General features: G+C 46.1%; 1 protein-coding gene and 1 long non-coding RNA gene across 5 annotated transcripts in view; one reads left to right on the forward strand and one right to left on the reverse strand.

The window, feature by feature from the left end:
• Nucleotides 1-18,352, forward strand: part of LEF1 (lymphoid enhancer binding factor 1) — a 118,463-nt gene extending 100,111 nt beyond the window's left edge. For 2 of the 4 annotated variants that reach the window (XM_067735370.1, XM_067735372.1), the window contains 3 exons: nucleotides 2,407-2,455; nucleotides 3,116-3,156; nucleotides 17,159-18,352. In XM_067735370.1, the coding sequence (XP_067591471.1) occupies nucleotides 2,407-2,455; nucleotides 3,116-3,150 (84 nt within the window). In that variant the 3' untranslated portion in view covers nucleotides 3,151-3,156; nucleotides 17,159-18,352. The remainder of the gene's footprint in view (nucleotides 1-2,406; nucleotides 2,456-3,115; nucleotides 3,157-17,158) is intronic. The other 2 variants (XM_067735369.1, XM_067735371.1) reach the window with 1 other exon arrangement.
• Nucleotides 1,547-8,645, reverse strand: LOC137223508 (uncharacterized). The gene is made up of 3 exons (XR_010942902.1): nucleotides 6,453-8,645; nucleotides 5,527-5,687; nucleotides 1,547-4,124 (listed from the first exon to the last, which is right to left on the reverse strand). It is a non-coding gene; the product is annotated as an uncharacterized lncRNA (long non-coding RNA).
• Nucleotides 18,353-27,945: the final 9,593 nt, after the last annotated feature.

Here is a 27,945-nt window from a genome sequence, read left to right on the forward strand (position 1 = left end):
GTATATTGTTAATCCCAAACTCCTAATTTATGTGTGTTGTATTTTAGATTCCACATATATGAATGATATCATGTCTTTGAGTGAAGTTTCTGTTTCTGATCCTTAAGGAGTGAGTTTCCACTTTTAAAAAGAGATAAAAGAAACACACGTTCTCTCCCTCTTGCTCTCTCCCCTTTTCTCCATGTGGAGAGACGGGAAGAGAGTAGTTTTAAAGAAAACCGGTGTTATGTGAATTTACCTTTAAAGATTTTCCTCTGCGCAACTTTTAAAGGAAATTGTTTGCGTAACTTGATTTTAGGATCTCTTTGAATGAAGGGGAAGCCCAGCTTTGTTACTTAAAATGTTTGTAACAGTCAAAATAAGCCTATTAATTACTAAGGCAAACAGAAGTCAGTCACGTGGTATCACTTTAGCTAAAGGTATTACAGTATTCTTAAAATAAGAGTACAGGAGTACAGTCTAAATAAGATGCATGCCCTATATCTTAGCAATTCATTGTCAGAATGATATCCTGATGCTCACTGCAATCATATTAAATATATATCTCAATGATTTAATATCAAGTTGTCCTATTCTATGGCATTGTAGATTTTATAACTTCAGTTTGTTTTTATAACTTTCATTTTTTATAACTGGTTTTCATAAATCAGTGCACATATTTTCTTAGGTGTATTATTTATATTATTAGAGCTTTTAAATGTGGTGCTTAAAACCCAAGTACTATATATGATTTTAATGAAAATTTTATATGTGTTTACTACACATGAATTTTTTGTGTTAAGCTGACATGAATACATTCAAACTCCTTAGGTCCTTTTGTCTACCATAAATGTAAGTTCTTTGAAGCACTGATGTATACCTAGGATATAGTACAGGTTATTTCACAAAGCAACATCAGTCCGACATGTCAGGGCACGGTCGCGTGTTCTAGGCACGTGCTAGGCATGTGCTGGGTGGCAGAGATGTGCTGAGACTCGGGCGGTGCTCGTGTGAGCCGATAGCCATGTGGCTGAGGGGTCCAGGGCCACAGCCCCTTATGACACCTGTGCGGAGTTACGTTATGGTGGTGAGCTCTGCCTGGGGCTGACGTCGGGGGGCGGTGGGGGGGAGAGAAGGGTCCTGGACAAGATGACACCTGAGGTGAGTCTTAAAGGGCAAATGGGAGCTAGGAGACGGTGAGGAAGAAGGCTCCAGACACAGGAAACGACCTTATTGCACCTTCTGGAAACCACAGTCGTTGCATTTGAAAGGGAGATAGCAGATGCCCCTCCTCCTGGAGCACCTTAATCTTCTGAAAGAAGACTCCATTATTTTTGATATACCATTTCCCCAGGTCACTAATATCTGTTGTTTGCCTTAGTGTTTGTGAGGATAGTTTCAGTCAGCTTTCCAAAGATATAAAGCCTCAGTGGTCAGGTCATGTGACATGAAGAAAAACTATCTTGAGGTGCATAAAAGTAGAGACTTTTATATATTCACACAATATACTCAATATAATCTTATGGTTTTATTTTTTGTGAATGTGATTATTACAGCAGACATAAGATAGAGATACTGGATGTGATATGTGTCCTATGACACTTATTTGAAAAGACCATCCTAATCTAGGTTGGTCATTTACTATTCATAGAAATCAAATATATGCTGTGTCTATGCCCTATTAAAATTATTTTTTGAGGGGAAAGTAATTATGAAGAAAAATAGAAAATTAAACTACTATCAGAGGGACCTAAAGTTATAAATTTGTGATTAAGATGATTTTGAAATGTATTTTAAATTGCAAGCATATTCACGTTATTGTGTTTGTTTTAGGAAGCAGGGTCCTTAACTGCCATAAATCAGTCTTTAAAATTACCTTCTAAGTTTTCTCAGGTTCTATCTTACCCTTCTACTACTGTCTTCAGTTACATCTTGTCTGTGCCGTGGGAGCTGAGGGGGCCTCAGTTAACATTGTGGATTTTTAATTAGATGGTGGAATTCACAGTGAGGAAGATTTGTCATCGACACTACCAGAAGTGGGTCCTAAGTGTGGTGCTTAGCAGTGAAAGGAGGGTCTCCTTATTAAGCGGGCGTTCCTTGAAGGTGGGCGGGGGGCGAAGGGGTCTGTGGCCACAGCCCTAGGACATCATCCTCCTCTGTGTGTGTGTGTGTGTGTGTGTGTGTGTGTGTATGACCACTGCTTACGTCAGTACAGTCCTGATGACATTAAATGCGAAGCTATAGAGACAGAGGTCACAGATGAGAATTTCTTTCTCTTGCCCTGTTTCTAGGCACAGATGGTAAAGAGAGAGAGAAAATGAGGCATCTTGATCTCTTGGTTGACCACCTGCTGGTCCTTTTGTATCACGTTCATCCGTGTGTTCACAGTACAGTCTATAACATGAACATGTGCCTGTCTTCTTCCAGGGTAAGAAAAAGAAGAGGAAGAGAGAGAAACTACAGGAATCTACATCAGGTAGGCACCATGTGACTTTCCAGCCAATTCTCGTGCTTCTGACAAGCACCTTTTAAAGAGTAGTCTGCATCTTTCTACACGCTGCTTTCTTCTTCAGCTATAACATATGATCCTTGAACTCTGCTTTTCTTCCTGAGATGCTTTCAAAATGTTTGAAAGACCTTTCTTTTAAATGTGACTGTGTGAAGGTACACCTAAAAAGCTCTTGCAAACCCTGTCACCTGGATTCCTGGTTGCTAACTGTGGTTGTTTTTAAGGTTTTGTTTTTGCTTTTGTTGTCTGTGTTCTCTAACACTTCTGTTCTTCTATTTGCAAAACTCCTTACAATACAGTTTTTTATGATGACTCTCTGATATGCTACCTTATATCCCCTTGAGAATCCTTTCTATGGTTTGGGGTTATTTAAAAATATAAAACATGATGATAGGGTTTATCTTTCGTGTACGTTAATTCAAGGCATCCATCAGTGAGGTCCAGTTTATTTCCCCTTTTCTTTCATAAAAGATAAGGCCTCTACTTGTACGGCACAAATAAGACTGGCTGGCATAAGAACCATAAAAAATAAAGCAAACAGGTCCACATTATATTGTAGCTACTACGTATTGGGAATGTACAAAAACCTCTTCAGTAAAAATTTGTTAAAGACACAATTTTCTGCAGGTACAGGTCCAAGAATGACAGCTGCCTACATCTGAAACATGGTAAGAACGACTCTCTGGTCCTACTGCTGACATTAGTTATAAACAGAGGCACTTGCTTGTGAATCTTCTTGCTTGTACTGATGCCATTCAGCATTGCTCCTTTAAAGAGGAAAGGCCACCAAAATCAAATCAGTGCTTTAAAACATCTGATGGTTTTTATACCGGCTGTGGATTTGCAATATAGTATGTGTCTCTCTCTTCTCTTCTTCCCCTTTTTGCCCCTTTAATCTTTCTCTGTTCTCTTTCCCCTAACTCTTGTCAGCCATTCCTTACTGACCAGTGGCAAATCTGCCTGCTTCAGAAACAAACAAGTAACGAAACCCGGCAAAATGCCATCTTACTCTGCAAACCCAGGGCTGCGTTGGAGGAGCTCAGGCTGGCCCAGGACCTGGAAGGTTTTGTGGTATAGAGACTTTTTCTCAGTTGAGATGATATACAGAGGCTTAAAAAGTAATGTATTTGTTTCCAGTGAGAAAGAGAGGGATGCTTCGTTTTATCTGTTATTTAAAAATATGGCATGGGGACTTACTAACTGTATTCTATCAAGTTCTTTATTGGTAACCATTGCTAGATCTCACTCTCATCTTTATAGGTGATATTTATCTCATTTCTTTTTATTGCAGTTATTTGACTTTTGACCACTTGACCACCATCCCTGGCGGGAACCTGGCTTTGTAAATTGCCTCAGTCTTTGCTAGGCTTTGAGTTCACGGTGTGTCTACACTGTGAAAGTTCTTCTCAGAGGCGCTCCCTTTGATTCTGTTCTCTCTAGGAACCCACATCCCAGTCCCGTCAGCTCTATCGTTTGGGTCTGTCTCGAGTCTTTCCTCTCACACTCAGCAGTTTCACAGCCCCGGATCAGGTGCTCAGACTTCCCATCTGGATTATTGTAATAAGCCTTTGGATAATTTTCCTGCTTCCAGACTTCCTTTCTGCCAGTTCATCCTCTGTGTTGCTCCCAGAGGGATCTGCTGAAACACAAACGGATTGTGTCACTTCCCGACTTAAAAACGCTCAGTGCTCCCCACTGTCTGAGGGACGCAGTGCAGACCACGTCAGGGTGGATCTGCGTCTCCCCTGTCCTGGGGGGTTCCACTCTCTGACCCGCCTCACCTCCAACCATGCGTCTTGGGCTCAGTCCAAACAAAATTATTTGCCGTCCCTGAGACAGGTGGAGGCCGCTGCACGGGCTGTCCCTGTGCTTGGAAAGCCCGTTTCCTCTGCCTGAGGGTGGTGTTTCTTAGGAGAAGAGCATTAGCCTGCGGGTCACTTCATTCTTGACTAGAACCAGATGACCGCTTAATCTTTCAGAACTTAATTTTGGTGCTCAAATTTCAGCGGACTTTCCCAGGGGAATCTGCAGAGATTGGGTACCAAATAGGTATGAATTTCACATCAGCTGTTTGCCCCGGCAATCTGCGTGAGCTTTTTAATCTTCATTTTCCTCCGCTGTAAAATGGGAACAGTAACCGCCGCCCGCTAGGGTTCTTTGTTTATCGTATGTGGCCTCCCTCCCTCCCTAGACGCCACCCCAAAGACCTAATGCAGCTGCCTTCTCCTCTGTGAAACTTTCCTCATGTTTATTCACGTTCCCCAGGTTCTTCAAAATGTCATCATTGTTTTATGATATCAAAAGTCTTCTGAACTAGCGCTGAGTGGTAGGCTTTTCTCCAGCTGAAAAGAAGATCAGCCCTTCATACAGGTGACCAAACAAGGTATCAGAAAAATAATATCACAGATGATGTTCATATTTAATTCAACTTAACGGCTATTAATTGAGGACCTCTTCTGAGCTGGCCCCCCAGCTTGGTTATAGGAGCACAGGCTCTGCCCCCCAGGTGCTCATGGCATCATAGTTCAGAAGTAATTTTAGTAGCAAGCACAGGCTCTTGTACTTCTTCTTTGCATTTTTTTAGAAGAATATTGTCCTTTTAATGACTAAACAAACACTTAGGTATGGACAGCAGCCCTTTTTATGCTCTGCCTCGAAACAGAAAACCCTGATAAGCATACCGTGCTAAGGACCAACATCCGCTGATTTTACTGTGTCCTCTGTTTGCACCAAAATCTTTAATGCTATTTCTATTAAAAATCATGCAAAAATGTATTTCTCTGCTTCATACTTTGATATTTAGTTTTGCATCCTTAATGATTAACCTTATGTAGTATTTTAAACTAGACGATTAGGCTGAATGCATTTTTGTCCTAGAATGTATCCCAAATATCTCTTTTTAAAATAATGTTACAGTGATCATGGTGTTTTCTTGTCACTTAACTTGTTTTTCTAAAGGTCAAGGGGTGTCCCCTCTGCCCTGTCCCAGAAAAACACAACAAAGTCTCCCCCCCTCCCCCCAAGAAAAATATTTTCACCAGCAACCAGTGAGGCTCCCGTCGGCTGGGCTGCACTTAATCAGGGTCTCCAGTCTTCCTCTCCCCTCTCGTTGCTGGATCAGTCATGCAGCCTTTGAAGTTCTGTCCTCCCCACTATCCTGTTGTAGAGAGCGGCACTGGCAGTCATCTGATAAGAATTACTAAGCAGAGAGAAGGTCAGATTTGCATTCATAAAGATTTCCGCAAATTAGGAATGATACTATCCCTACCGTTTCCCCATCCCCTTCTTTGTTTTAGGAATTCAGAAACTTCTATCTGTGTAGTCGTTGACTTGTTTAGTCATTATTCCGCATTTATTGAGCACTTTATAAATGCCAGTTAGCTCCATAATACCGGAAATACAGTATCGAACAAGGCTCAGAAGGTCCCCGCTCTGTACTGCTTACGTCTCGGGGAGAGCAGCTGATTTAAAGCAAACAGGAAAGTGTAAGTGCTATAATAAAAAGAAGACAGGGAGTGACTTGAGGGTCGGCTTTGGCTTGAAGATCGATCATGAAAGGCCCTTCTGAGAAGTGACACTCAGTAATAACCAGCTGTTTTCCCTGGAGGGTATTGTGTGTATTGTTCTAAATGAAAGACCAGGCCAACAGAGCACCCTGTTGTAGAAAGAGCTTAGACTAGACTAGGAGTGAGGCCACACTGGGCTCTCACATTAGCCCTCCCTGTGCTGTATGGCCCGGGGCAGTAGGTTTAAGCTGGAGACTGGTTCCTCCGCACAAGTGAAAGGGGTGCTTTGCTGGCCTCTACGCTCCCGGCCGCATCAGGTCCCAACGTCCTGGTCTGCTTTGTGCTTCCGCGGGCTGCACTGCCTCCCAGTGTTAGTCAAGGGACTCGGGTCTCTTTTTTGTTTACTAATTTGTCGTCCTCATTCTAGGTCTGAGTGGCTCTGTATAACTATAAGGCACCTGTATGATCTTGAAAACGCCTTGTCCACGATGTGCTTGCTCTTCAATTCCTGTATAGATCGCTTCCTGCCTCCCCTCCCCCTCCACAGGATGAGTGCCCAGAAGCACTGCCTCTAGTCTGGGGCTTTGCTTCTCCACGGATGCCGTCACGTGGCTCCTTGTTTGCCAGACTTCAGTCCCGCCAGTGCTGGCTCCACCTTATAAAAAAGCCGAAGACAGATGAAATGTTTGATTAGACTTGCTCCTGCACATAGTGTCTGTGAAAGCGCGCAGGACTTGCCTTCAGTTCTGAAGGGAAGTTCTAAAGTCACGGCCCTCCCTGCAGGAAGGTAAAGCTAACGGAGCGCAGTGCCCAGACAGGGAGGATGCCGTTGACTCCAACGTGAAGAGACTTTTGAGAGGGTTTCTTTCTGCACAGCGAAACTTAACATTAGCCTGCTGCCCTTAAAGGAAATTCCTATTAGATCACTGAGCTTAGACAATCCATGGTGTAGCTCAAATGCTAGGGAACTCTCAGTACCCTGAACTAGAGTGGGGCAGCGGACTATAAGGAAAAGACCCCACCCATCAGGAAAAGACTCCTCTGTGAACACAAAAGCCCTCTGAAAACTTGTTTCTGTTCCTTGAAAGACATGAGTTTCACTTAATACTTTCTCATTTCCCAATGGTGGGAAATGCCATTGCAGTTGCTTCATACACCCAGCTGTGTCCCCATCTCCCTGTGAGTTTCTACTTTTGTGTATTCTATAAGAATATTCACTCTGGTGAAATCAAGTTGAAACAAAAAAATGAGCATTAACCCAGTCTTAACACCTTGCAGCAGACTTTAGGATTATTGGAAACGGGATCCTTAAAAGACATTCCTCCAACTTGGAGGTGATCCCCAAGCTGTGGGATCATTCAGGAAATCCAGATTCATCCTTAGCTTTTTTTAACTAACTTGCCGCTTGTGGGAGCTGGGAGCCCAGGGCCTCAGGCAGTGAGACTTACACACGTTCTCCTGTGCAGGCCAATATCATAAAATGCCAATTGTTCGTTTATTCATTCTGCCAACATCCAGTGAGGCCTGCTCCGGCAAGCAAGAACTGCTCTAGGCAGTGGGGTTACTTGCCAAACGGACCCTGTCCGTTACCAGAGGCACTCCCAGTTTAAGAGGATGCAGACGTACAAATGGATAATTATAAAATAATACGTTTTATGCTACCAAGGAAGTGCATACAGTGCAGTGTGTAAAAACAAAGGTGACGGAAATCAGAGCGAGCTCAAGGAAGGCCTCCTGCAGTAGGTAACACTTGCGTGCCCAGTCATGGGGGAATTCTTGAGTTTGACAGAACAATGATCGAGTTGCTTTCTTTGAGTTTCCAGTATTTTGGTGCACGTTTCATTTGGAATATGTAACGTCAAGAGTTTGTCAGAAGTCAGAGATTATCATCAAATACTGAACTTCCCTTTCTTCCTGACTTAATCAAGATTCATAAAGAATTAAAGAAGCAGAGAATTAGAATTTTTGAGAAGCTGGAGAGAATTATCATTCTGAGTTTACTAACTTAAAAACTTAACTTTACAGGTTGGTTTACTAATATTTACTTTAGCAAAACATAAAAAGTCCACTATCTTAAAGTTATATAGATGGAAAAGATATTCATATGATATTTCAGTGTATTTCATTTGATTATATAACGTCAAAGGTCTAGTTTAAAAGTAGAAACAAGTTATCTTTTTTTTAAAAAGCAAAAAATCTCTGGTTAAACGCACCCAGAGATACATACGGGCACTCACATACAGACCTACTTCTTCTGTACACTATGATTTTAGCCTTGGCATAATCTTCAGCTTGTATACTTGCTGAACTGAGAAATTAGTATATATTTTTTACTAAATAAAAACATTCGCCTTTATTTCCCTGGCACCAAGAGGTGTGTGGGAGAAGTAATTTCTAGTACAGTATAGAATGCAATAGTTAATTGTGCAGTGCTTGGATTTACATCTTTAAAAAAATTGTCTCTAGGGCTTCCCTGGTGGCACAGTGGTTGAGAGTCCACCTGCCGATGCAGGGGACACGGGTTCGTGCCCCGGTCCGGGAAGATCCCACATGCCGCGGAGCGGCTGGGCCCGTGAGCCATGGCCGCTGAGCCTGCGCGTCCGGAGCCTGTGCTCCGCAGCGGGAGAGGCCACAACAGTGAGAGGCCCCCGTACCGCAACAAAAAAAAAAAAAAAAAAAATTGTCTCTAGCTTTCCATTATAGACTGGAGTCATGTGCAGGACTAGCGAGAGGACTGTGACCCTGAAGGTCTTCTAGGAGCGTTGTCTGAAGCTCGGGACTTAGCCCTGTCCTCTTAAGAGTCGGGGAGAGGTCTAAATATTTTCAGCGGTCTCCTTGAGAAAAACATTTATTTCGTATAGTTTTTGAAGCTCACCCTGGGGAACTTGATGCTTTTGCCTAATCTTTGCTCTGAACTCTGTTCCCTAAGTACGTATGTCGTCACCCCCATTAAGTATCAGTGAGCCTCTGGGTACTTGTTCCTAGGTTGGCATGTCTACTTAGAAAGCAAAGCCAAGTGCTTACAAAGTAGTAAAGTTGGAAGCAGCTAGAGAAACGGTAAGGCTTGTCCAAAGTCTCAGAGTAAAAATTAAGGCTTTGATAATGAGAAAGTGAAAAAACTATGCCCTGTTTTCCATCCTTCGTCTTTTTGTCACGCGATGAGGCACTAAGCGTGTCAGGCACTTAGCCTAGAATTGCCACTAACCACACAGGATACGGCAGAGTTAGGAGCTCTTGGGAAGGGAGCCTCACATCCGGAGGTGGGAGACCAGCACGGCCGCCTGCACCCTGCTCAGTGCTGTCCCCAAGCTCCTCCTGAGCGCCCTCTGAGTGGTGGCCCAGCCAGTGCAGGACCTCGCCCGCCAGTTGGCCAAGCGTCTGGATCCTGATGGAAACGACCGCAGGCGCGTCATTTGTCTTGTCAGGATCGCAGGTGTGCTGTGCCTAGGACACGGAGGTCTGTCCCTGCCTGGGGTGGTAGCCTACCCGCGTTCCCCTCCTCTAAGGTCTGGCTGCAAACCCCTGCGAGACGTGTCGTGAGCTAGCGGAACACTTGCAGAGAATTCACACAGCAATGACACTGGACTGCAGTGTTCTTACTAGGGACTCCCTAGTAAGACCGTTCAGCAGGAAAATGCAGACACTGATAGCAAGGGCAGCCTTGGGCACGCGGTCTGAAACGGAGGTGGCTGCCTCACGGCACCATGTGGCTAGACCAAGCTGTGCGTGGACCGCAGGTCTTCACGTTCTAATCATTCTCCAGAGTGCCTTACGCGCGCTCATGTGACGCGAGCCTTTTCATCACGAGGAGCAGAAACAGCCCCCGCGAGGCTGAGCGCCTCTATTTAAGGGTGCAGGAGCATCGTGCGGAGGCCGAGGAGAGCACTAGAAGGTGGGCTTGGAAAACTGTCCAGACGCTTCTGCTGTCTCTTATATCTTCCCCTCCCCCAAATCACATCCTCCCCTTCTGCAGATTGGCCTCCTCAGTTCTTTGATCCACGTGTCCAGAACCCCTCGAGCTCACATATTCTTACAGTACCAGTCTCCAAAAGAGAAAACTCTTTGAAATTCCAGAGAAGGGGGGCTTCCCTGGCAGTCCCGTGGTTAGGACTCTGCGCTTCCACTGCAGGGGACACAGGCTTTTGATCCCTGGTCGGGGAACTAAGATCCCACGTGCCGCGTGGCCAAAAAATAAACCAATACAAAGTCAAATTCCAGAGAAGGGACTCTGGCTAGCCCAGCTTGGGTCAAACTCCTACCCCCATCTGCAGTCAACTGTGGCCACAGCAGATGGCCACACAGTACAAGACAGCTGTCGGGGGCTCACCGCTCCCACCGGGGCTGTGTTGGCATTGGGATCATCAAGAGGGAGGCAGGCTGCAACCCAGCAGACGTCCACCACAGCTCACGAATAAGCTGGTGGCTGGGCCTGTTAGGTCAGCAGACAGGGTGATTTTATCTAGGCAACTGTGCATTCGTGAAGGAACTGGTAGAGGATCGTACGTATGGTGAAAGCTTTTAAAATCTCTGTTGTGCTACAGTGCTCTTCCCATCAAGTCTTTCCCCCTCTTTCTTTAATGGTCAGAAGAGCTAGAATTGTGTTTAAGTTGCCTTGGGAAACAAACAGGAAACTGGACCCTGGGCTAGCAAGAGTGATCACGTGCCATGAAAAAATAATAGTAGACGGAGAGAAGGATGAAGCTCATTATTCCAACCCTCTCGAGACACGCAATATTTAGTATTGTTCGTGAAAGCCCTATGAAAGGAAGATCCATGCTATTATTCTAAGACTTCATAGAATAAAAAAATTATTTTGGACAAATGGAGTTTGATAGAATGTTTTCTCACTGAGCCATCCAGATACTTGAGGGAAATCATCCTTCTGGATAACGGAGTTTCCCAGAGAACTCTAGGTTGACCTCTTTAAGTATCAAAACATGTAATTTTTAATTTTCACTTTTGTGAGTGCATCTCTTTCTTCACCAGAGTATGTGACAATTAAATATTTCTTAATACTCATGCCATTATTCTACAGTGTAATGTACCATATGGTAAATGGTAACAAGGAATTGATGCCATTTGACCCTTCTAGATGACCCCAAATAATGTTTTTTTTTTTTAATATCTGCTCTATTTATTGTGTCTTCTTGTTCTGTCTAGGACTGTGTACCCCTCCCCTAAAGTAATTTTCCTTCTGATCCATTTTGTAGATTTGGGAACCAGAAAACAAAGCTTATTTGAATAATATATACATTAAAAGTAAATGGGGCCTGAGTTGGCGCATGGAGGGTGCTCTTATTAGGAAGGATAAATATGCTTTTTTTTTTTTTTTTTTTGCTTGAATTTCTTGATAACTACAGTGAGGCCCTGAGGCCTTTTCACTTCCTTTTCCTCAGCTGTGTCCTTTGGGTCTGAAGCTGCCAGTCAGCAGATCCAGAGGAGTGGGGTGATCCTGCCTAGAACTGTCTGTGAGCCTTAGCAAAGTCACTCTATTCTATTTGACAGAACGAGGAGAAAAAAAAATGAAAGCACCTCAAACCAGTAGTGCCCGCTTTTCTGCTTAAGTCCTAAGTCAAATCTAACCCGAAGTTTTCTAAATTTTTAGATACAGTCTCTGTAAATATAATGACAAATTTTTTGCTGCCCTCTTGGGATTCCTTTTCCCAGCTATCGGTGTGTTTCTGCAGACATCCTATTTGATAAGATATTTTGTAATATTTCATGAGAGATTTTCCAGAATTCTCTATTGGTCGTAATTTTCCACCGGAAGTTCTGTAAGTAGTATAAATCTTGCTTTTACCCCCGAACATGCTGTGTGAGATCGGAACAACAGAAATGGAACTAACGTTTCTGGACCACGTATCCTGTCCTGGGTGCTCTAACAGAAGCCTCTCCATTCCCGTCCTCGAGGCAGCCCCGTGTGGGGAGGGATCTCTGCCCTGTTTGAGGGATGAGAAGACGTCAGTAACTTGTCCAGGGCCACGTACGTGGCTGGTGTGCAGCAGGGACAGGTTCACACCTGGCTCTGTCTCTCTCTAACTCAAGTCTCCACCCACTGCAGTAACCAACATTCATTGTGCCCTTTCAGATGCCAGGTACTTACCAAGCCTGTCATGTGTATTATCTCCTTTCATCCCCTCAACACACGTTATGAGGTAGCGCGACTTAACTATTTCCATTTCACAGACGAGGAAACCGGCGTGGCATGTTCAAGTAACTTGCTCAGGATAGCTCTGTCTTCAGAGCTCATGCTCAGAACCCACAACACATTGTCACCTCCCTAGGCCCCATATACTTAGACACGTAGACTCGTACTACATGACGGCGGAAAGGAAAAACACACAGAAGTGTGTGCTCACTCTGTTGCCTCATTTTTAGAAGGTGAAGTTAGCATTTTTAGTGCAGGAGAACTTGTAGAGAGAAAGGTGAACTGGATAAAGAATTTGGAGGTGGGTAGATGGGTCTCCGTAGTTACTGTCCTCCTGAAGCACTTTAATATACAGAATTAAAATGGGTTTTGAGGGTCTCTTATTAAAAACTTTCCTCGAGAATGTTTCGGTAGTATTCCCAGCGGAGGTGAAGGTCTAGTGGGTGAGACCTACACTGGGAGGCCCAGCCAACCGATGGTGGTGTACGTCCTCACAGGGAGACACCAAGGGCTGATCAGGAAGAGAAACCATCAGCTGCAGACGGAAACCAGAATTTCCCCCTCGAGCAATTTATCAATAGTTCCAGGCCTGCCTCAGCGTCATCTTGGCATTGCCGAAGAAGTCTGCTTTCACTGGTCACAGTTACGCTTTGAATAACCGCACGGAAAGGAACCGCATAGATTCAGTGACCCTGCCTCGGTCTGTATAACCTGGATCCAAGCCCGGGGCCAGTGACCCCTTGTCTCGCTGACCCCTCCCTCCCTCCTCCACGTTCTGGGAATCATCTGGTGTCAGAGCTGTGGCTGGCGACTGGGGGACTGACTGGCTTGATGCTGGGACTTCAGGACTAGCTCAGCTGCAGAAAGAGTCAGCACTAACCTTCCTAACCACGCGTTATCATCTCTTCTTTTTCTCAAATACTGGGTAGTACTTACTTTCAAAGACCTGAAGGTGGCCTTTGTAGGTTATACTTTCAATCTTAGAGATTTAATTTTCAAAGTTACTTTCTTAGGCCCTTTGTTCTCTCACCCTGCTTTCAAACAGAGCATAGCCTCTTGGGGTGGGCAGTGGTCCAGATGGAGACCACCTCCACCTCCGCAGTGATGCTCACTAGTGATGGGCACGGCAGGCAGGTAGGCAAGGAGCAGCAAATGAGTGAAAATTTAGCCCCGACGTGTGCTGGAGAGAACGTAGGTTTAAGGCTCAAAAGCTAATCCTGCCACCTGTAGGTTGGGTGACCTTAGGCAAGGCCTTTCGCCCCTCCTGCAGCGGGATCCTTGTGTGTAAACGCGCTGAAGTCAGCGGAGCTGTTGTGATCGCATGACGTCGTGTCCCAGCGCCTGGCACAGCAGCGCTCGGCGCATGTTGTTCTTCTTCCTTCCTCCTCACCAGCTCCTGTGACCCATGGGGAACCAGGAGGCCTGGGGAATCTCTAGGGGCCCCTCACACCAGCCGCTGACAACCAGATGCCTCAGTTCCCTCTAGGACAGCAGGGCCAGACCAGCTCTGTCGCACTCGCTTCCTGCTCTGGAAGTCTGCTCTCTGCGTCCACAGGCGGCTTTGTGCAGCGCGAGAGTTCACGCCCTGAAATGGCAGGCTTGCGTCCGATTGCCCCGAGGTGGGGCAGAAGAACTTAGGCAGTAGGCGTGAGGCGGAGTGTGCTGCTGTGAGGAGGAGTGTGCTGCTGTGAGGAGGGCAATCTTTGCAAAGCCCCCGCCTCTCTTCATCTCTCACAGACTGATCTCTGATACTCTCCCCTCAAATTTCACATCATAACTAAAAACACTTGAAAGTTTCCCACTCCTTGCTAGTAACATGTGGGAGGGGGAGGGAGAGGGAGGAGCTCTTACTCCAACCAGCTTCCTTTCGGGTTACTCACCATTTCTGGACGGGGAAGTGAGCTTACAGGCACGGCTCCAGCTGAGCCGGTGGGTCCTGGTCACGCGTCGCCCCTCCTCCCGCCCCCACCTCGGCCTCTAATGGGCTTGTTTCCGCAGCCCCTCCTGCTGTGGGGACAGCCTGGGAAGGGGGCTGGGCCGCAGGACCTCAAGGATATGGGCTGACCCCACGCTTGGCTCCCAGTGGAGGCTTACGTTTGCACGTAAGAAGAAGGAATTTCCCCTCTCCCTCTCATCACATCTTTTGAGCCAAGGCCTAGAAGGCCCTAATGCCTCGGTCAGTGCTGGTCGTCTTCCAGACGCAGGTCCCTCTTGAAATCTTGGGATGGGCTTGGGCTCTTCCTAAGCGACTCCGCCTGTTTGGGTTCCTGCTTCCATTTGGTTAGTGGGATGTTTTGTCCAGATTGGAGTCTGGTCCAGAAGAGGAGCTTCAGAGGGACGGTGGGGGGAGGGTGTTTTCCTGTGCTTCCTTCACACCCACTCAGCAAATGGCCCATGCGTGGTGAGTGCTGGTGGAGGGAGCCCAAGCCTGACGGGTAGGACGGGCTCCGAGCTCCCTTTGAAGCGGGCGCGGTAATTGCGGCTTTGATTACACCGACTCCACCGCCGGGCTGGGCTGCGCGGGGCTCGCCTGGCCAGCCCAGCTTCAGCTGCATCCCCCCGTGAAGACTTAGATGTGGGAAGTCGCCAGTCTCCCGAGCCTCATGCCTGTGGTTTCTTGAAAAGAATCTTGATTTGACCTGTTTTATGTCTGTAAAGCAACACTGCAAGGCCTTTTACCCCCATTTCTCCCATCTGGGGGTAAGACTGGTCTGCCCTGGTGACCCGATATTTTAAAGGAGCAACCAGGTTCAAATAAGGCGGCTTATTTGATAGGCAGTTTCCTTGCACACCTATTTAAATACTAGCTACACTATAAGGAGAGCATCCCAGGTGGGGACGAGTCGCTTTTTGGTTGGCAGTTGTACAAGCACCTCTGAAACCAGCTTTTCAGGAGGATTTATAAGAGGATACTAAGATAATGAAACAACAGTGGGGAAACGTGAGACTGTAAAAAGCACTGGCTTTATTAGGAGATGTTGAAATTCTTCCCAGGGAAGCGCGTATCATCCTTGGGATAAATGGCCACTCTGGCCAGCCAGGATCGGGTTAGTAATTACGTTGTTATGCTCTCAAGAAGTGGGAGGAGGAGGCACTCTGGGTGCCGTGAGGAGAGAGGGCGACTCAACGAGTGGTCAGTGCAGGAGAGTGGAGGCCGCCGCAGGGCCACGCAGGCCGCCGACCGTCTGACTTCGGAGTCAGCCTGAGGCTGGGGTGGGCACGGGTCCCAGCAGAGGGACAGTTTGTCTCCGTGAGCAGACAGGCGCTCCTGGTGGCTGAGGCCAGTCTGTCCTGAACCACAGCACTGGTCTCCAGTCTGTCCTGAACCACAGCACTGGTCTCCAGCAGCCCGGGGCCGCTCGCCATTCCTCACCAGCAAGAGCAACCGGGACCGGGCCTTTGAGAGTCAGTGAGCCCGAGCACGGTGTGGATAGGAGTCTGCGGGCGCTGCCTTCACCCCCGCCCGGGCTCTGCTTCTGTCTCCTTGGAAAGCCAGGGCCCTTCGCAGCTCTTCCATCTTCCTGTGTGAAGCATCTCTACTCTGCGTCAAGTTTAAAAACCACAAAGCTGTAGTGTGGTTTTCCTGTTAAATGGGGGAAGCAGGAGAATAGGAATTGAAACTGTCATTGAAGACCTCATTCTGTTGAAGGCAACATTCTGTGGCTGATTTCCTCCCAGTTTGCTTTTGCTTGTTTTGTTTGTTCACTAGCCACCCGGGTAAACAGTTTCTTCTCAGCTCTGGTAAGTCATTTTGAGGGACAGCAGCGGTGGTGGTTGCCGTGATTCTGACGATGCTAACACGTGGCTGGTAAGAGCCCTAATGGCAGGGCTCACTCTGCGCCCCGCACTCTCTGAGCCCCTTAGAGGCATTGGCAGAGCCCGTCCTCACGGCTCCCGGGCTACAGATCCATCTTCTCTGAACAGCGCGGTGTAGACTATAACTGGCTACCCAGAGTTGAGTTGAGTTTTCATTATTAAACTATCTCAAAGCTTCCTTTTATTTCTCCTCTAAGATGTCTTTCCACTCAAATAAGAAGCCTAAAGGGAATGCACTCCACTTTTTAGAATTAATTTTTTTTAAAGGAAATGTCTGCTAATAACAAGGACACTGCAAGCACAGAGTTGAGATGCGTCTGAGGTGCCAAAGACCCAGGTAGAGTAGGTGCTTCCCTGCAGCTGGTGTGAAGCAGGGGAGGCGGATGCTCTCCAGAAAGGAGTTGACCTTGGAGATGCTTTCACTTTCCTTCTGTCTTTGTGTCATCTTGTTGCAATGTTATATTTTATTTTTAATCACTTTTTAAAACTCAGATTATTAAAGCTTTTGGGATGTAGGGATTCTCCTTTCTGAATGCTCTTATCAGCAGTATCTTTAAATACTTGTTGAGTGTACATTCCAAGGCTAACGTTAGAGATCCTGGTTGTTAGGAAGGAAAAAATTCTTGAGAATTGAAAAGTCGAAGATTGGAGAAGCGTATGCACCTCAAGACTGAATATGAGCGGACATAGACCATCCTGGTCACAAGGGGGCTTGTTGTAGGAGTGTGAGGGGCACTGACTAACTTGCGTGTGGTTTAGTCTCATGTAAAATCCTACACTGGCTCCCCACAGTGGACTAAAAAGACCAAACACTTTAGAATGACAAGTCTTCCCTGATTTGGCCATTGCCTGCCATTACGATTCATGTTTGGCCATTCCCTCCTGATGTTTTTCCAACAGATTTTTTTTTTTTTAACCATGATCTAAAGTATTATGTGTATTTCACATCGTAACCCTGTGCATTTATGTACATATACATGGAACCAGGGTAAACATTTCAGTAAAGTACACTTATTCTCTAACATAGTCTGAGGATTTAGGGCTACCATAGGGCAACCTCTTTTAGCCATCACCAGATCAACAACGTGGATTAATTAAATGCAGAGATCTTAAGACATGTGCTGTATGAAACGGAGGTTACAATCTGTAAAGGTCTGTGGCACATTCACATTCACAGTACTTTATTTGTTCCTTCTTGAGGTGGAAAACGAAGCTCATTCCCCACGTGCAAAGCCAAGGCAGCGACCCCGGGACCTCTCCTGGAGATGGAAGCTTGTTGAACACCCAGACTGTCTCCACGGCTTGCCCAGTCGACCCCAAAGGAGAAATGACACCAACTTCACCCTGAGGTCACTGCTAGAGACGCTGATCCATAAAGACAATCACTGCCAAACCCCCTTTCATCTACTGCGAGAGCCATGTTCCACAATAAAAAGCATACAAGGTTTTTCAAAAGAAAAAAAGCACATGAGCATGCTAGCAGGCCCTGGGTCAGCTGAGCAGCTTTCCTCCCCCGTCTCCGCCGTGCACTTCCCAGAGCATCCCGCCTCCATACCTGTAACCTCCTGGCAAGGACAGTAACTTGGCTGCTTTTGCCTGCCCCGAGCCCTGGGAGCGGCCGCAGCACAGCCGTCAGCATCCCGGAGGGAACTTGTGGAAGAGTTCCCTCTTTGTTTCTGGCTTCATGTTTGTTTCTCTTTTCCTCAAGCTTTTATTTAACAGTGCAAAAGGATCAATCTTGTTTGCTTCTTTTTTTTTTAAACTTGAATTTTTTTAATTTACACTTTTTAGTTTTAATCTTCTTGTATATCTTGCTAGCGATGAGCTTTTTAAGTAAAATCGAAAGATCTGGAAGAGTTTGAAATAAAAACGAAATGAAAAGAAGCCCTCTTCTTTTGAGGGATATCTTGTCCGCTAAGGGGCTTCTCGGTGAATTACCTGTAATAATAGTAGCCTGTCTTTGTAAGGTGTCCGATAGAGCTAAGTAAACTGTAACAGCCAGTCCACTCTGTGGGTAGCAGTTGGCAGTCCTCTTTCATTTTATTTTTCTTATGATCTCTTCTCTTTTTTTTAAATGGTAAACCTTAACAGATACTTTCAGCAGACCAGTTTGCAGTGAATTTTCATTTCTTTCCTTCTCACCCCCTTGTTGTAAAAAGCCCAGCACTTGAATTGTTATTACTTTAAATGTTCTGTATTTGTATCTGTTTTTATTAGCCAATTAGTGGAATTTTAAGCCAGTTGTTAAAATGAGCATTGATGTACCCATTTTTTTTTTAAATAGCAAGGCACAGCCTTTGCCCCAAACTGTCATCTAACGTTTGTCATTCCAGTTTGAGTTAACGTGCTGAGCAATTTTTTAAAAAAGCTTTGTAATAAAACATTTAAAAACAAGTCTTTTTTTTTTTTAAAGAGTGAAGTTCCTGATAACCTGCAGTTGTGTAATGGTGACCTAAATCCATAGGCCAGGCCAGAGCTGGTGTGTCCGCATGATGGGGGCGCTGCCCGTGAGGCTGCCTCGGGGACAGGCCCACACCCTCCCCCCGTCTCCAGGCCATGCAGTCCGTAGGGGTCCTCCTGCAGCCTGGAACTCCACCTCCTCCTCTCCCATGGGTAGGTGGAAATCCGGGCAACAGGATTCAGATGGGAATGATTCTCTCCCTTCCTGAGAACCCAGACATCCTCACGGGCTCCAGCCGGCACCACTGCAGGTTGTGCTGGTGCAGCCCGTGGTCAGAGCCCATGGGTTCTCAAAACTGGGCTCCCCAAATCAAGGTATCCCCGTGCTTTAACTCCCATTCATCTCCCAAAGTCGACATTTTCCCAATTCTGAGTTTGAACTCCATAATTCTCCCTTAAGCGTTTGTTATACTATATATAGGTTGGTATCGGATTTACTAGAACCTCCATATTTTAAGTTTAAAACATCAGCATTTCATGGCCTTCGACAAAGCTTCCACAGTCCATTGAGCTAGTCTGCAAACCACCGACACCACTGATCTCATTTCAATGTCTTGCTGAAATTCTAGTTCTGTTTCCTTTTTACAACCTTCACTACAGCTGGAGAACAGCTGGCTACCATACTTGTAATAACCCTCCACATACTGTACTTGAAGATTGCCATTAAATCACCCCTCAAATTTCTCTTCTCCAGGCTAAGTAATCCCAATTCCTTGAACCTTTCATCAGTGGTCCTTTAATCATTTTCATTAGTATCCTCTGGAACCTCTCCAATTCCTCTTCATTTAGTCCTAAACTTGAAGCAGGGAAAAATGTCTATTACGTTCAGGGGACCTACTTGTTAAAGGTTTCCTATTCATTTGAAACTCTCTCTCTCTCTCTCTGTTTTCTTAACATACATGAACCAAGAAGTTATAACTGTTTAAAGCTGCCACCGTGCTCTCTCCAGAAGTTAACTATAAGATCCAAGGAAGTGTAGGAAAAATCTAGGGTGTTACTTTTGGGGGGAAAAACAGGTCATAGCAACACATTGGTTCTTCTGAGTCTCAGAAAGAAACTGATTAGTGATAAAAGTCTGTCCGTCAAGTGAACAGAGCAAGGATAGTTGTGAGACTTGCACCTCAGCCAAAGCCTTCTCAAGTCTCCTCTCCCTGGGTTCCTCCTCCTCTACGCTTTTATGACGCAAAAAATGGGTAAACAACATTGAAAGAAATGGGTTGTTTGAATCCTCCGGGCCACAACTTGGTCCCTCCTAGTTTTCTATTCATATTTCCTCCAGAATAACTCTTCCTAGATAACCTGGATGTCGTGGCACGGTGCTCACTCCTGGCCCATTCTTCCCAAATCCTGCTTTCTGCAGGCAGCAGTTTTGGTGCAAGGAGAGTCCAAGAGTCCCGAGAGGCACACACAGACCAAGGGACACAGTCTCCTGGGGCGACGGGGCAGAGGGACTCCCCTCCGGCCACTGCTTCTGTTTGCTCTTGCAGAAGAGCGGCTTCGGCTTCCTTCCCCGCGGCGAGCTCGAGGCTGGGGCGTGTTGCTAGAGGAGGACGGCCAGCCTCTCTCGGAGGTCACAGTGGATGCGCCGGTCGTTACCAAGCAAGGGGCGCTTTCCTTGTGGCTTTAGTGTGTTTGGTTGCTGGCAACTACCTGTTCGGCTGGAAGGAGCCTTGGAACACCTTCACAACTATGGCTGTCCTAAATACAACCATTTTTTCCTCTATACGTTAGGAAACTATGTCTTTTCCTCTAGAAGGTTGAAACAATACGGAAACTTCTGGTCAGGGGCCCGCGAGCAAGAACAAGATGTCTGCGTGGCTTTCTTTTTAAAGGAGCAAAGTCACGAGGGAGCGACGCATGGTCCCGACAGAAAGGAGAAACTTAAATTCCGCACGACGTACTAGTTGTACAGGTTGCTACATCTGCCACAGGATGTTATCTTTCATACGCAGAAATTTTAAGAGCTGCCCTGTGAAGCCTGACCTCCAGGGATACGTACATGTATACGCGCACAAAATCTGAACCGCTTTTTAACAGACACTGAATAGTCTGAAGTTAAGCATCTTAATAGGAATAGAAGAATGGGATTCTAAATGCCTACGTATGTATTACGGGAAAAAATAAGATGACTGGTTTTGTTGGCTATTACTTAGTGGATACCATCTTGGCAGCTGCAAACCTCCAAAACTTCTCCAGCTCTCAAATGCGGAAAACCTACATTGTCTTACTCTGCAGCTAGGAGTGGTTTTGAGGGAGACTGGAGAATGTATCGGGTATACTGAGACAGCCAGTTAACATAAACGTCACGAGCATGAATCAACCTAAATTAGAACTTGCCTAGCTGAAGAAAAATGCTCCCCTTGTTTACCGTCGGCAGTGCTGCAGGCCAGTAAGGCGGCGTTAAACAGAATTGGTCAATGCACTCATTCAATACCTATTTACTGAGTGAGCACCTGCCCATGGGCTCTGCCGAAATAACTGTCCACTAGGAAAATGTTTCTGCTGTTTGTAAGCTTGTTCACCACCTGCATTTGTTATAATATACAGGCATCCTTCTCCCTGAATAGTAATTTAAACTTTAAAAATCAGTTGCTTATAATGGAAGGAGGTACACGGTGGGGAAAGCCCAGGTTTGTTGCACGGAGCCGGACAGTGTCTGCCGCGCCCGCTGCCAGGAGCTGTGTGCTTCATCCCTCTGCGCACACCCCCTCGCGGGCTGAAGAAGATCTCACTGACCTCCGCGAACATACGGCGAGTGGAAAATGAGAGACACCCCACACATACAAAATAACTAGCAAATGAAGTTCCCTTTGAATTGTTTTAGAATTTGTTATTAAACAGTTTCTTTTTTCCCCAATGTAAAAAAATAATACCTTGTTTTTGTAATGCCTGTAGCCATAGAACATATGAGTATTTTTCTTCTGCCCGTGGAAGCAGTTGGTAACCAGGCCTAACCACTCTGTTTTGGACCAAAGAGCGAGGAAATGGTTACACTAAGGGTGCAGAGTCTGGATTGTATCGGGTCATTTACACTGATGTGTTTATTAAATATTTTTCTTTATCTCATCTCTAATAGCTTGAGATGTTACCGGCTCAGTTAAATTTTGATCTCCATTAAATACATGGAGAAGTTGTTCGAAAATGTATTACTTGCCGGATGGAATGAGAACACTGCCTACAAACAGACTTAATCACACAACTGTTGTTTCTCTTTGTAGTCGCAGTGAGAACAGATTAGTCATTCTCTTCTCTGTTCGTAACTTAATTGTCTCAGAATTTGAACTCAGTAGAATCACTAAATTATGTTCTACACTGTAGTAATATTTTCTCCCACCAGGAAGAAGGTGCAAGACAACCAAAGTAAAATGGAGCCCCACAAATTGGCCTGTTGTTTTTACAGGTCCTATCAACGTTACTCAGCTGGAGAAAGGCAACCCACGGTTTCAAAATCTAGCTCGCCCTCCATGCCCGGCTCTCGCCACCATGCAGCGTACAAAGCAAGGCCTGTGCAGTGCTTGCTGGGGACTTAAAAAGCCCAGGGGTGCCTGCTGAACCACTTCATCTGTTCCCCGCATTCCAGCATCTGGCACAAGCTGTGTCTGCTCTGATTCCTAGGATCCAACTAGCTGGGTCTCTTCTTTCCTCAGTGCCTGGTCTCAGAACTCCAACCCATCCAGGCGCCCCTTACAACAACTGGCCCATTTTCAGAAGACCTAAATAGACATTTCTCTAAAGAAGACATACAGATGGCCAAGAGGCACATGAAAAGATGCTCAACATCACTAATTATTAGAGAAATGCAAATCAAAACTACAGTGAGGTATCACCTCACACCAGTCAGAATGGTTATCATCAAAAACTCTACAACTAACATTGTAGAGACGTGGATGGACCTAGCTGTGTCATACAGAGTGAAGTAAGTCAGAAAGAGAAAAACAAATATCATATATTAATGCATATATGTGGAACCTAGGAAAATGGTACAGATGAACTGGCTTGCAAGGCAGAAATAGAGACACAGATGTAGAGAACAAACGTATGGACACCAAGGGGGGAAAGCGGCGGGGGTGGGTGGTGGTGGTGGGATGAACTGGGAGATTGGGATTGACATGTATACACTGATGTGTATAAAATAGATAATAAGAACCTGCTGTATAAAACAATTAAATAAAAAAAAAACTCTACAAATGCTGGAGAGGGTATGGAGAAAAGGGAACCCTCCTGCACTGTTGGTGGGAATGTAAATTGGTACAGCCACTTAAAAAACTAAAACTAAAAAAAAAAAAAAACAAACCTAAAAATAGACCATATGACCCAGCCATCCCACTCCTGGGCATATATCTGGACAAAAGTATAATTCAAAAAGATATACACACCCCCGCTATGTTCACAGCTGCACTATTCACAATAGTCAAGACATGCAAGCAACCTAAATGTCCATCAACAGATGAATGGATAAAAAGAAGATGTGGTACATACATACAATGGAATATTACTCAGCCATAAAGAAGAATGAAATAATGCATTTGCAGCAACATGGATGGACCTAGAGATTATCATACTAAGTGAAGTCAGACAGAGAAAGACAAATACCATATGATATCACACATGAAATCTAAAACATGACACAAATGAACCTGCCTATGAAACAGAAACACGGACACAGAGAACAGACTGGTGGTTACCAAGGGGAAGGGGGTTGGGGGGGGAGGTTGGGATTAGCAGATGTGAGCTATTATATATCGAAGGCATAAACAACAAGGTCCTACTGTATAGCCCAGAGAACTATATTCAGTATCCTATGATAAACCATCATGGAAAAGAATGTGAAAAACGAATGCATAAATATGTATAACTGAATCATTTGCTGTACAGCAGAAATTACCACGACACTGTAAATCAAATATACCTTAATTTAAAAAAAAATTGATAGAAAGGAAAAAAAAAAAAACTGGCCCATTTTCATACGCTTTCAACCTGAATGCAACACTCAATATTGTGGCCACCACAACTTTTATTCTGAAATGTTAGGAGCACTGTGTCTATTCTCCCCTCCAGTCCTTTCTCCCAGAGCAGCAGGGATGGGGAATTTCAAGCGGTGATGAGAGGCCCTGGAGCACAGAGTTGCGAGGAGGCTGTGACGCACAGGGATGGGGCAGGGACTGCAAACAGCAAGAAGCGCGACAGAGATGTGTTGTCCCCAGAGCCCCTGGCACTGCAGACTAGCGTGACTTTAACAAAACGACGCTAGCACGAGTCAGCCCCTAACACGTGCGAGCCTTAACTGGCAAGGGAGGACAACAGAGAAAATCAAGACTTGAGCATTCGTGACCTCACACGGGCCTCTGACCTAAGAGCATCGAGCCAGCTACCGGCAGAATCCCCCAAGAAACCCAGTGCTGAAAGGGCAGCGGACTCTCTAAACACCAACACGCGCACGCGGCTGGTTCCCAGCCGAGGAGGTGTGTGCCTTCGCTTAAGCTCTGCCAGCTGTGCAGGGTTGGGGGGGAGGGGAAGGCAGCTCGGTACCAATTCCCTCCCTCACGCATCACCTGATGCCAGTTAAGCAGGTGTCACCTGCGGGCCTCAGGGCGGACAGCCTCTCCTCTGGACTCAGAGGGCCAATCACGGCCCCGGGCCCAACCAGGGCGCTCCGGCTCTGCCACGAATCCATGGGTGGGGGGGGGGGGGCTGCCCTGCAGCTGTAACACTGAGGTGTTAGAGCTCTGGAAATCCCCCTCCCCAGGGGTAGGTGGCAAAACCTCCACGCGGCTCTAGAGTGAGGCTTTCAGGGTTCGGTCCTTCAGACGCTTCAACCAGAAAACTTCGCGGAAACGCGCCTTCCTCCCCAGGCCTGTTTGGGTGGTTTCTCAGTTTCCTGTTTTCTAAACCCAGGATTTCCAAACGTGGTAAAGTGACCGTTTACGAGGAGTTCTTAGTCTAAGTTTTCTCTTATAACATGTGCTCGGCCGCCTGAGAACAGGCTACATGTTTCTGGCGGACTCGAGGCCTGCAGGCCAGCAGCGGCCACAACCCTTGCGCCTGAAGGCCTGTCTCCTGGCTCTGCCCTGACAAACGCTAGGAGAGCACGAAGTTCGCCGCTGCTTCTGTTCCTACACCGCCCCCTTCCCTGACTTCTGCATGTGTTCGGCGAGTCTTGGGGCCCTCTCTCCTACGCACTTGCTTTCCTTCTGGGGTCCTGAATCTTCCAGTCTACTGCTCACACATAAAACGGAACTCACCTGGGTGACGGCCGCCTCGCCCGCTCGCTGGTTCCTGCGTGCTTCTCCCTCCGGATCAGCCCTGACAGTGGCCCTCCCGAGGCTTGGGAGGCCCTTGTGGAGCAGCTGCGGGGTGGAGTATGGAGCGCCCGCACTTATCTTTTCACCCAGTTGTCCCCGCAGCTTCACCTCTAAGACTCCCTGTCACTCAGCTCCCTCCCGCAAGTGTAAAAGGCTCTTAAGCCTGCAGGTTCTGAGGAACCTTGGCTTCCTTCCAATGGGCACAGAGGAGGGAGGCAGTCACGATCAGCCTATTGAGCCAGGCAATGAGCTCAACACCGGACGTCCATCATCTCATTTGGTCCTCAGAAACCCTGTCGGGTAGGCCCCATCACTGTGCCCATTCTGCTAGATTTCTCCAGAAGACAACTGCCCGCCCCGCCCCCTCGAGGTGAGGCTACATAGGTAAAGAGAGTGCAGCTGAGCACTAGAACCCAAGTCTGTTTAATTCCAAAGCCCATGGTATTAATCACTTATACCGATTAATTCTGGAACAGCTACATTTGGTCATTTTAAATAAAACGCTGAATAGAATTAGTATCAATGATGGGATTTTTCTGTCTTTCAGGAGTTAAAATTTGTTCTGCCATAGAAATAAAAACTGTGATTATGAAATCGAGTGATCTTAAAAACAATTTACACAATCGAATTGGGTTGAAAACGCAGCAATGCTTCCATTGTTCAAAGCATTTTTTGATTACTGTTTATGTACCATCAATGCCTGTTTACAGGAAAATTAGTTCCACAAAATTACAGCCACACCTTGTATTCCTGCTAAGACTTAATCAATTAGTTACTTAGGTTGAAATGTTAAAGGGATTAAAATCAAGACAAAAGCTTGTTTCAAATGTGTGACAACTATAACTTGAAAACTATGAGAGAAAGTGTAATTTGTGCATGTTGTATAAGCGGTGACTAACATTGGTTTTACCTCCTCCAACAATTAATGGCTGGGTCTCAAATGAGCTTTTAAAAGCTGACATGTTAAAGAGTCAGAAAACTTACCATAGAACAGAACCCAGTGGGGAATCATTTTGTACCGCCAGATTTTATACTGTAGTTTCAAGATCTGTTCCTGCCTTACCCCCATGCTGCATCAGTTAACAGTCCCCAAACTGGAAACAGACCTTACAACTGATGCCAAGAGAAGTTAGCCAGGACTTCCCTGGTGGCACAGTGGTTAAGAATCCGCCAGCTAATGCAGGGGACACGGGTTCGAGCCCTGGTCCACTTAGATCCCACATGCCGCGGAGCAACTAAGCCTGTGAGCCACAACTACTGAAGCCCGCGCGCCTAGAGCCCATGCTCCGCAACTAGAGAAGCCACCACAATGAGAAGCCCGCGCACCGCAACGAAGATAGCCCCCGCTCGCCACAACTAGAGAAAGCCCGCACGCAGCAACGAAGACCCAACGCAGCCATAAATTAATTTTTAAAAAGAAAGAGAATTAGCCAACCATTGCCCCCTGAGAAACTACTAACAGTGAAGCTTATGGACATTAAAGGGCCACAATTTTTACTTTACAAAGACATCTTCAGAAGCGCTAAAACTATCCTTCAGAGAACGCCATCTGGCTAAACATAATTGAAGTCCAGGTGATGGCTATGCTCAGAGGCTCACTTAGTCTTTCGACAAGCTATTTCATCCATCGTACAGCTTTCTTTTTAATCTCAAATTTTCATTTCTATCATAGGAATAATAATATCACTAAGAAGGGAGTACAGGAGAGAAGGGGGGAGAGTATCCTCTTGATCTAAAAAATCTAGTAATTACGTTCAAGATGTGACCAAACATCTCTGGATCGCTGATTGGAGGAGAGTTCAGGGAATAGAGGAGGAACAGCATCGGGGAAGCCAGGCCCACAGCCCCGCCTGGACTTGCCCTCCCTCCTGAACAAGTGCAGCCAAACACAGTGGAGGCCAACCCAAGCCCCTACGGTTCCTGCTGAGGCTCAGTTTGCAACACATACCGTGGCAAACAGCAGCAGCCGTCCTGATTTGAAAGCAGAGGACCTGACCACAGAGACCCTTCTCCCCACGGAGCCCTCGGCGGGCAGCAGCTGGGCTCACCCAAGAATGCAGAGACGGGGCTGAGAAAGCCGCTCTCTGCTCCTGTGTGTAAGAAGATGTTCAAAATTCCTTCCCGGACTCAAACATGCCATGTGGAACAGGATTTTTGAAAATGATAAAAGAATCTTCAGAGGCCAGGTGTTCTGACTTTCTGGCAGGCTGAGTGAGCTGAAAACCCTCAGCCAGAGAAAGGTGCTGTGACCTCCACCCTCACCCCGGCAGGCTGACAGTCACACCACTGAGAGCTCTCTTTCCTGGAATTCAGTGGTCAAGAGTGAGCCCTGCCATTTCCAAGACAAGGGCCCACATCCTGCGGGCACTCCAGTCATAGAATAGAAAGAAAGAAAGGCCCCTCCTAAGCCCGGGGCTCCTGTCAAACAAAGGTCAGGAGCCAGCCTGAGAGTGAGCAGGGGGCTGTCTGACCACAGGGTAACCTTAAGTAATGGAAATGGTGATGGTGTCACAGGTGCTTCCTTTTATCGTTAGGAAAATGTTTTATAAGAATAACCTACAAGTTTCCTAAACCAGGTTCTATGTGTGGTAGAAATGTAAGTACATATTAATTTTTCCATTATGCTATAGTTAGATTCAAGTAAAAAAAAAGAATAAGCTCCCCTTTATCCACCATGAAATGGAGGGGGGCAGAAATCTCTCAACCACTGGCACTGTGACCCAGGATACCAAACAAGGATGCCCATTTTGGGGACAGTCCTGTTTGAAATTTTCAAATTTGCTTTTTTGTATTTTTTTTTTAATCATTGAAACCTAGTTCTAATCCTGGCTCCGCCACAAAATTTCTGGTGACCTTGGGCACATCACTTCAGCTATCTGTTAATGAGGCCACTGGACCTCAGGGTTTCTGATTTCTTTCCAGCTTCAAAATTCTATCTTGGAAGACACTTTCTCAAGCCAATGATTAAAAGAAGCTTATGTTACACTGTTTCTTTTTGTTGGCAAAGAAGAAACCGATGTTCCTTAAAAAGTGTTTTCTGTGCCCTTATTCTTGCTCTGTGGGTAAGAAATCTGGAGTGACAGCTGCAGGCAGGTTGTACATGAACACCCTCTCCTGCCACTCCTCCCCCTCCATTACCACTCAAAAAAGTGACTACAGGCCAAGGAACATGGCACAGCTTCTGCCTAAATTACCAACCTTTACTTTTATAACCATTTAAGCATA

This window comes from Pseudorca crassidens, chromosome 4 (genome assembly GCF_039906515.1).
Source record: "Pseudorca crassidens isolate mPseCra1 chromosome 4, mPseCra1.hap1, whole genome shotgun sequence".
Taxonomy (NCBI): domain Eukaryota; kingdom Metazoa; phylum Chordata; class Mammalia; order Artiodactyla; family Delphinidae; genus Pseudorca; species Pseudorca crassidens.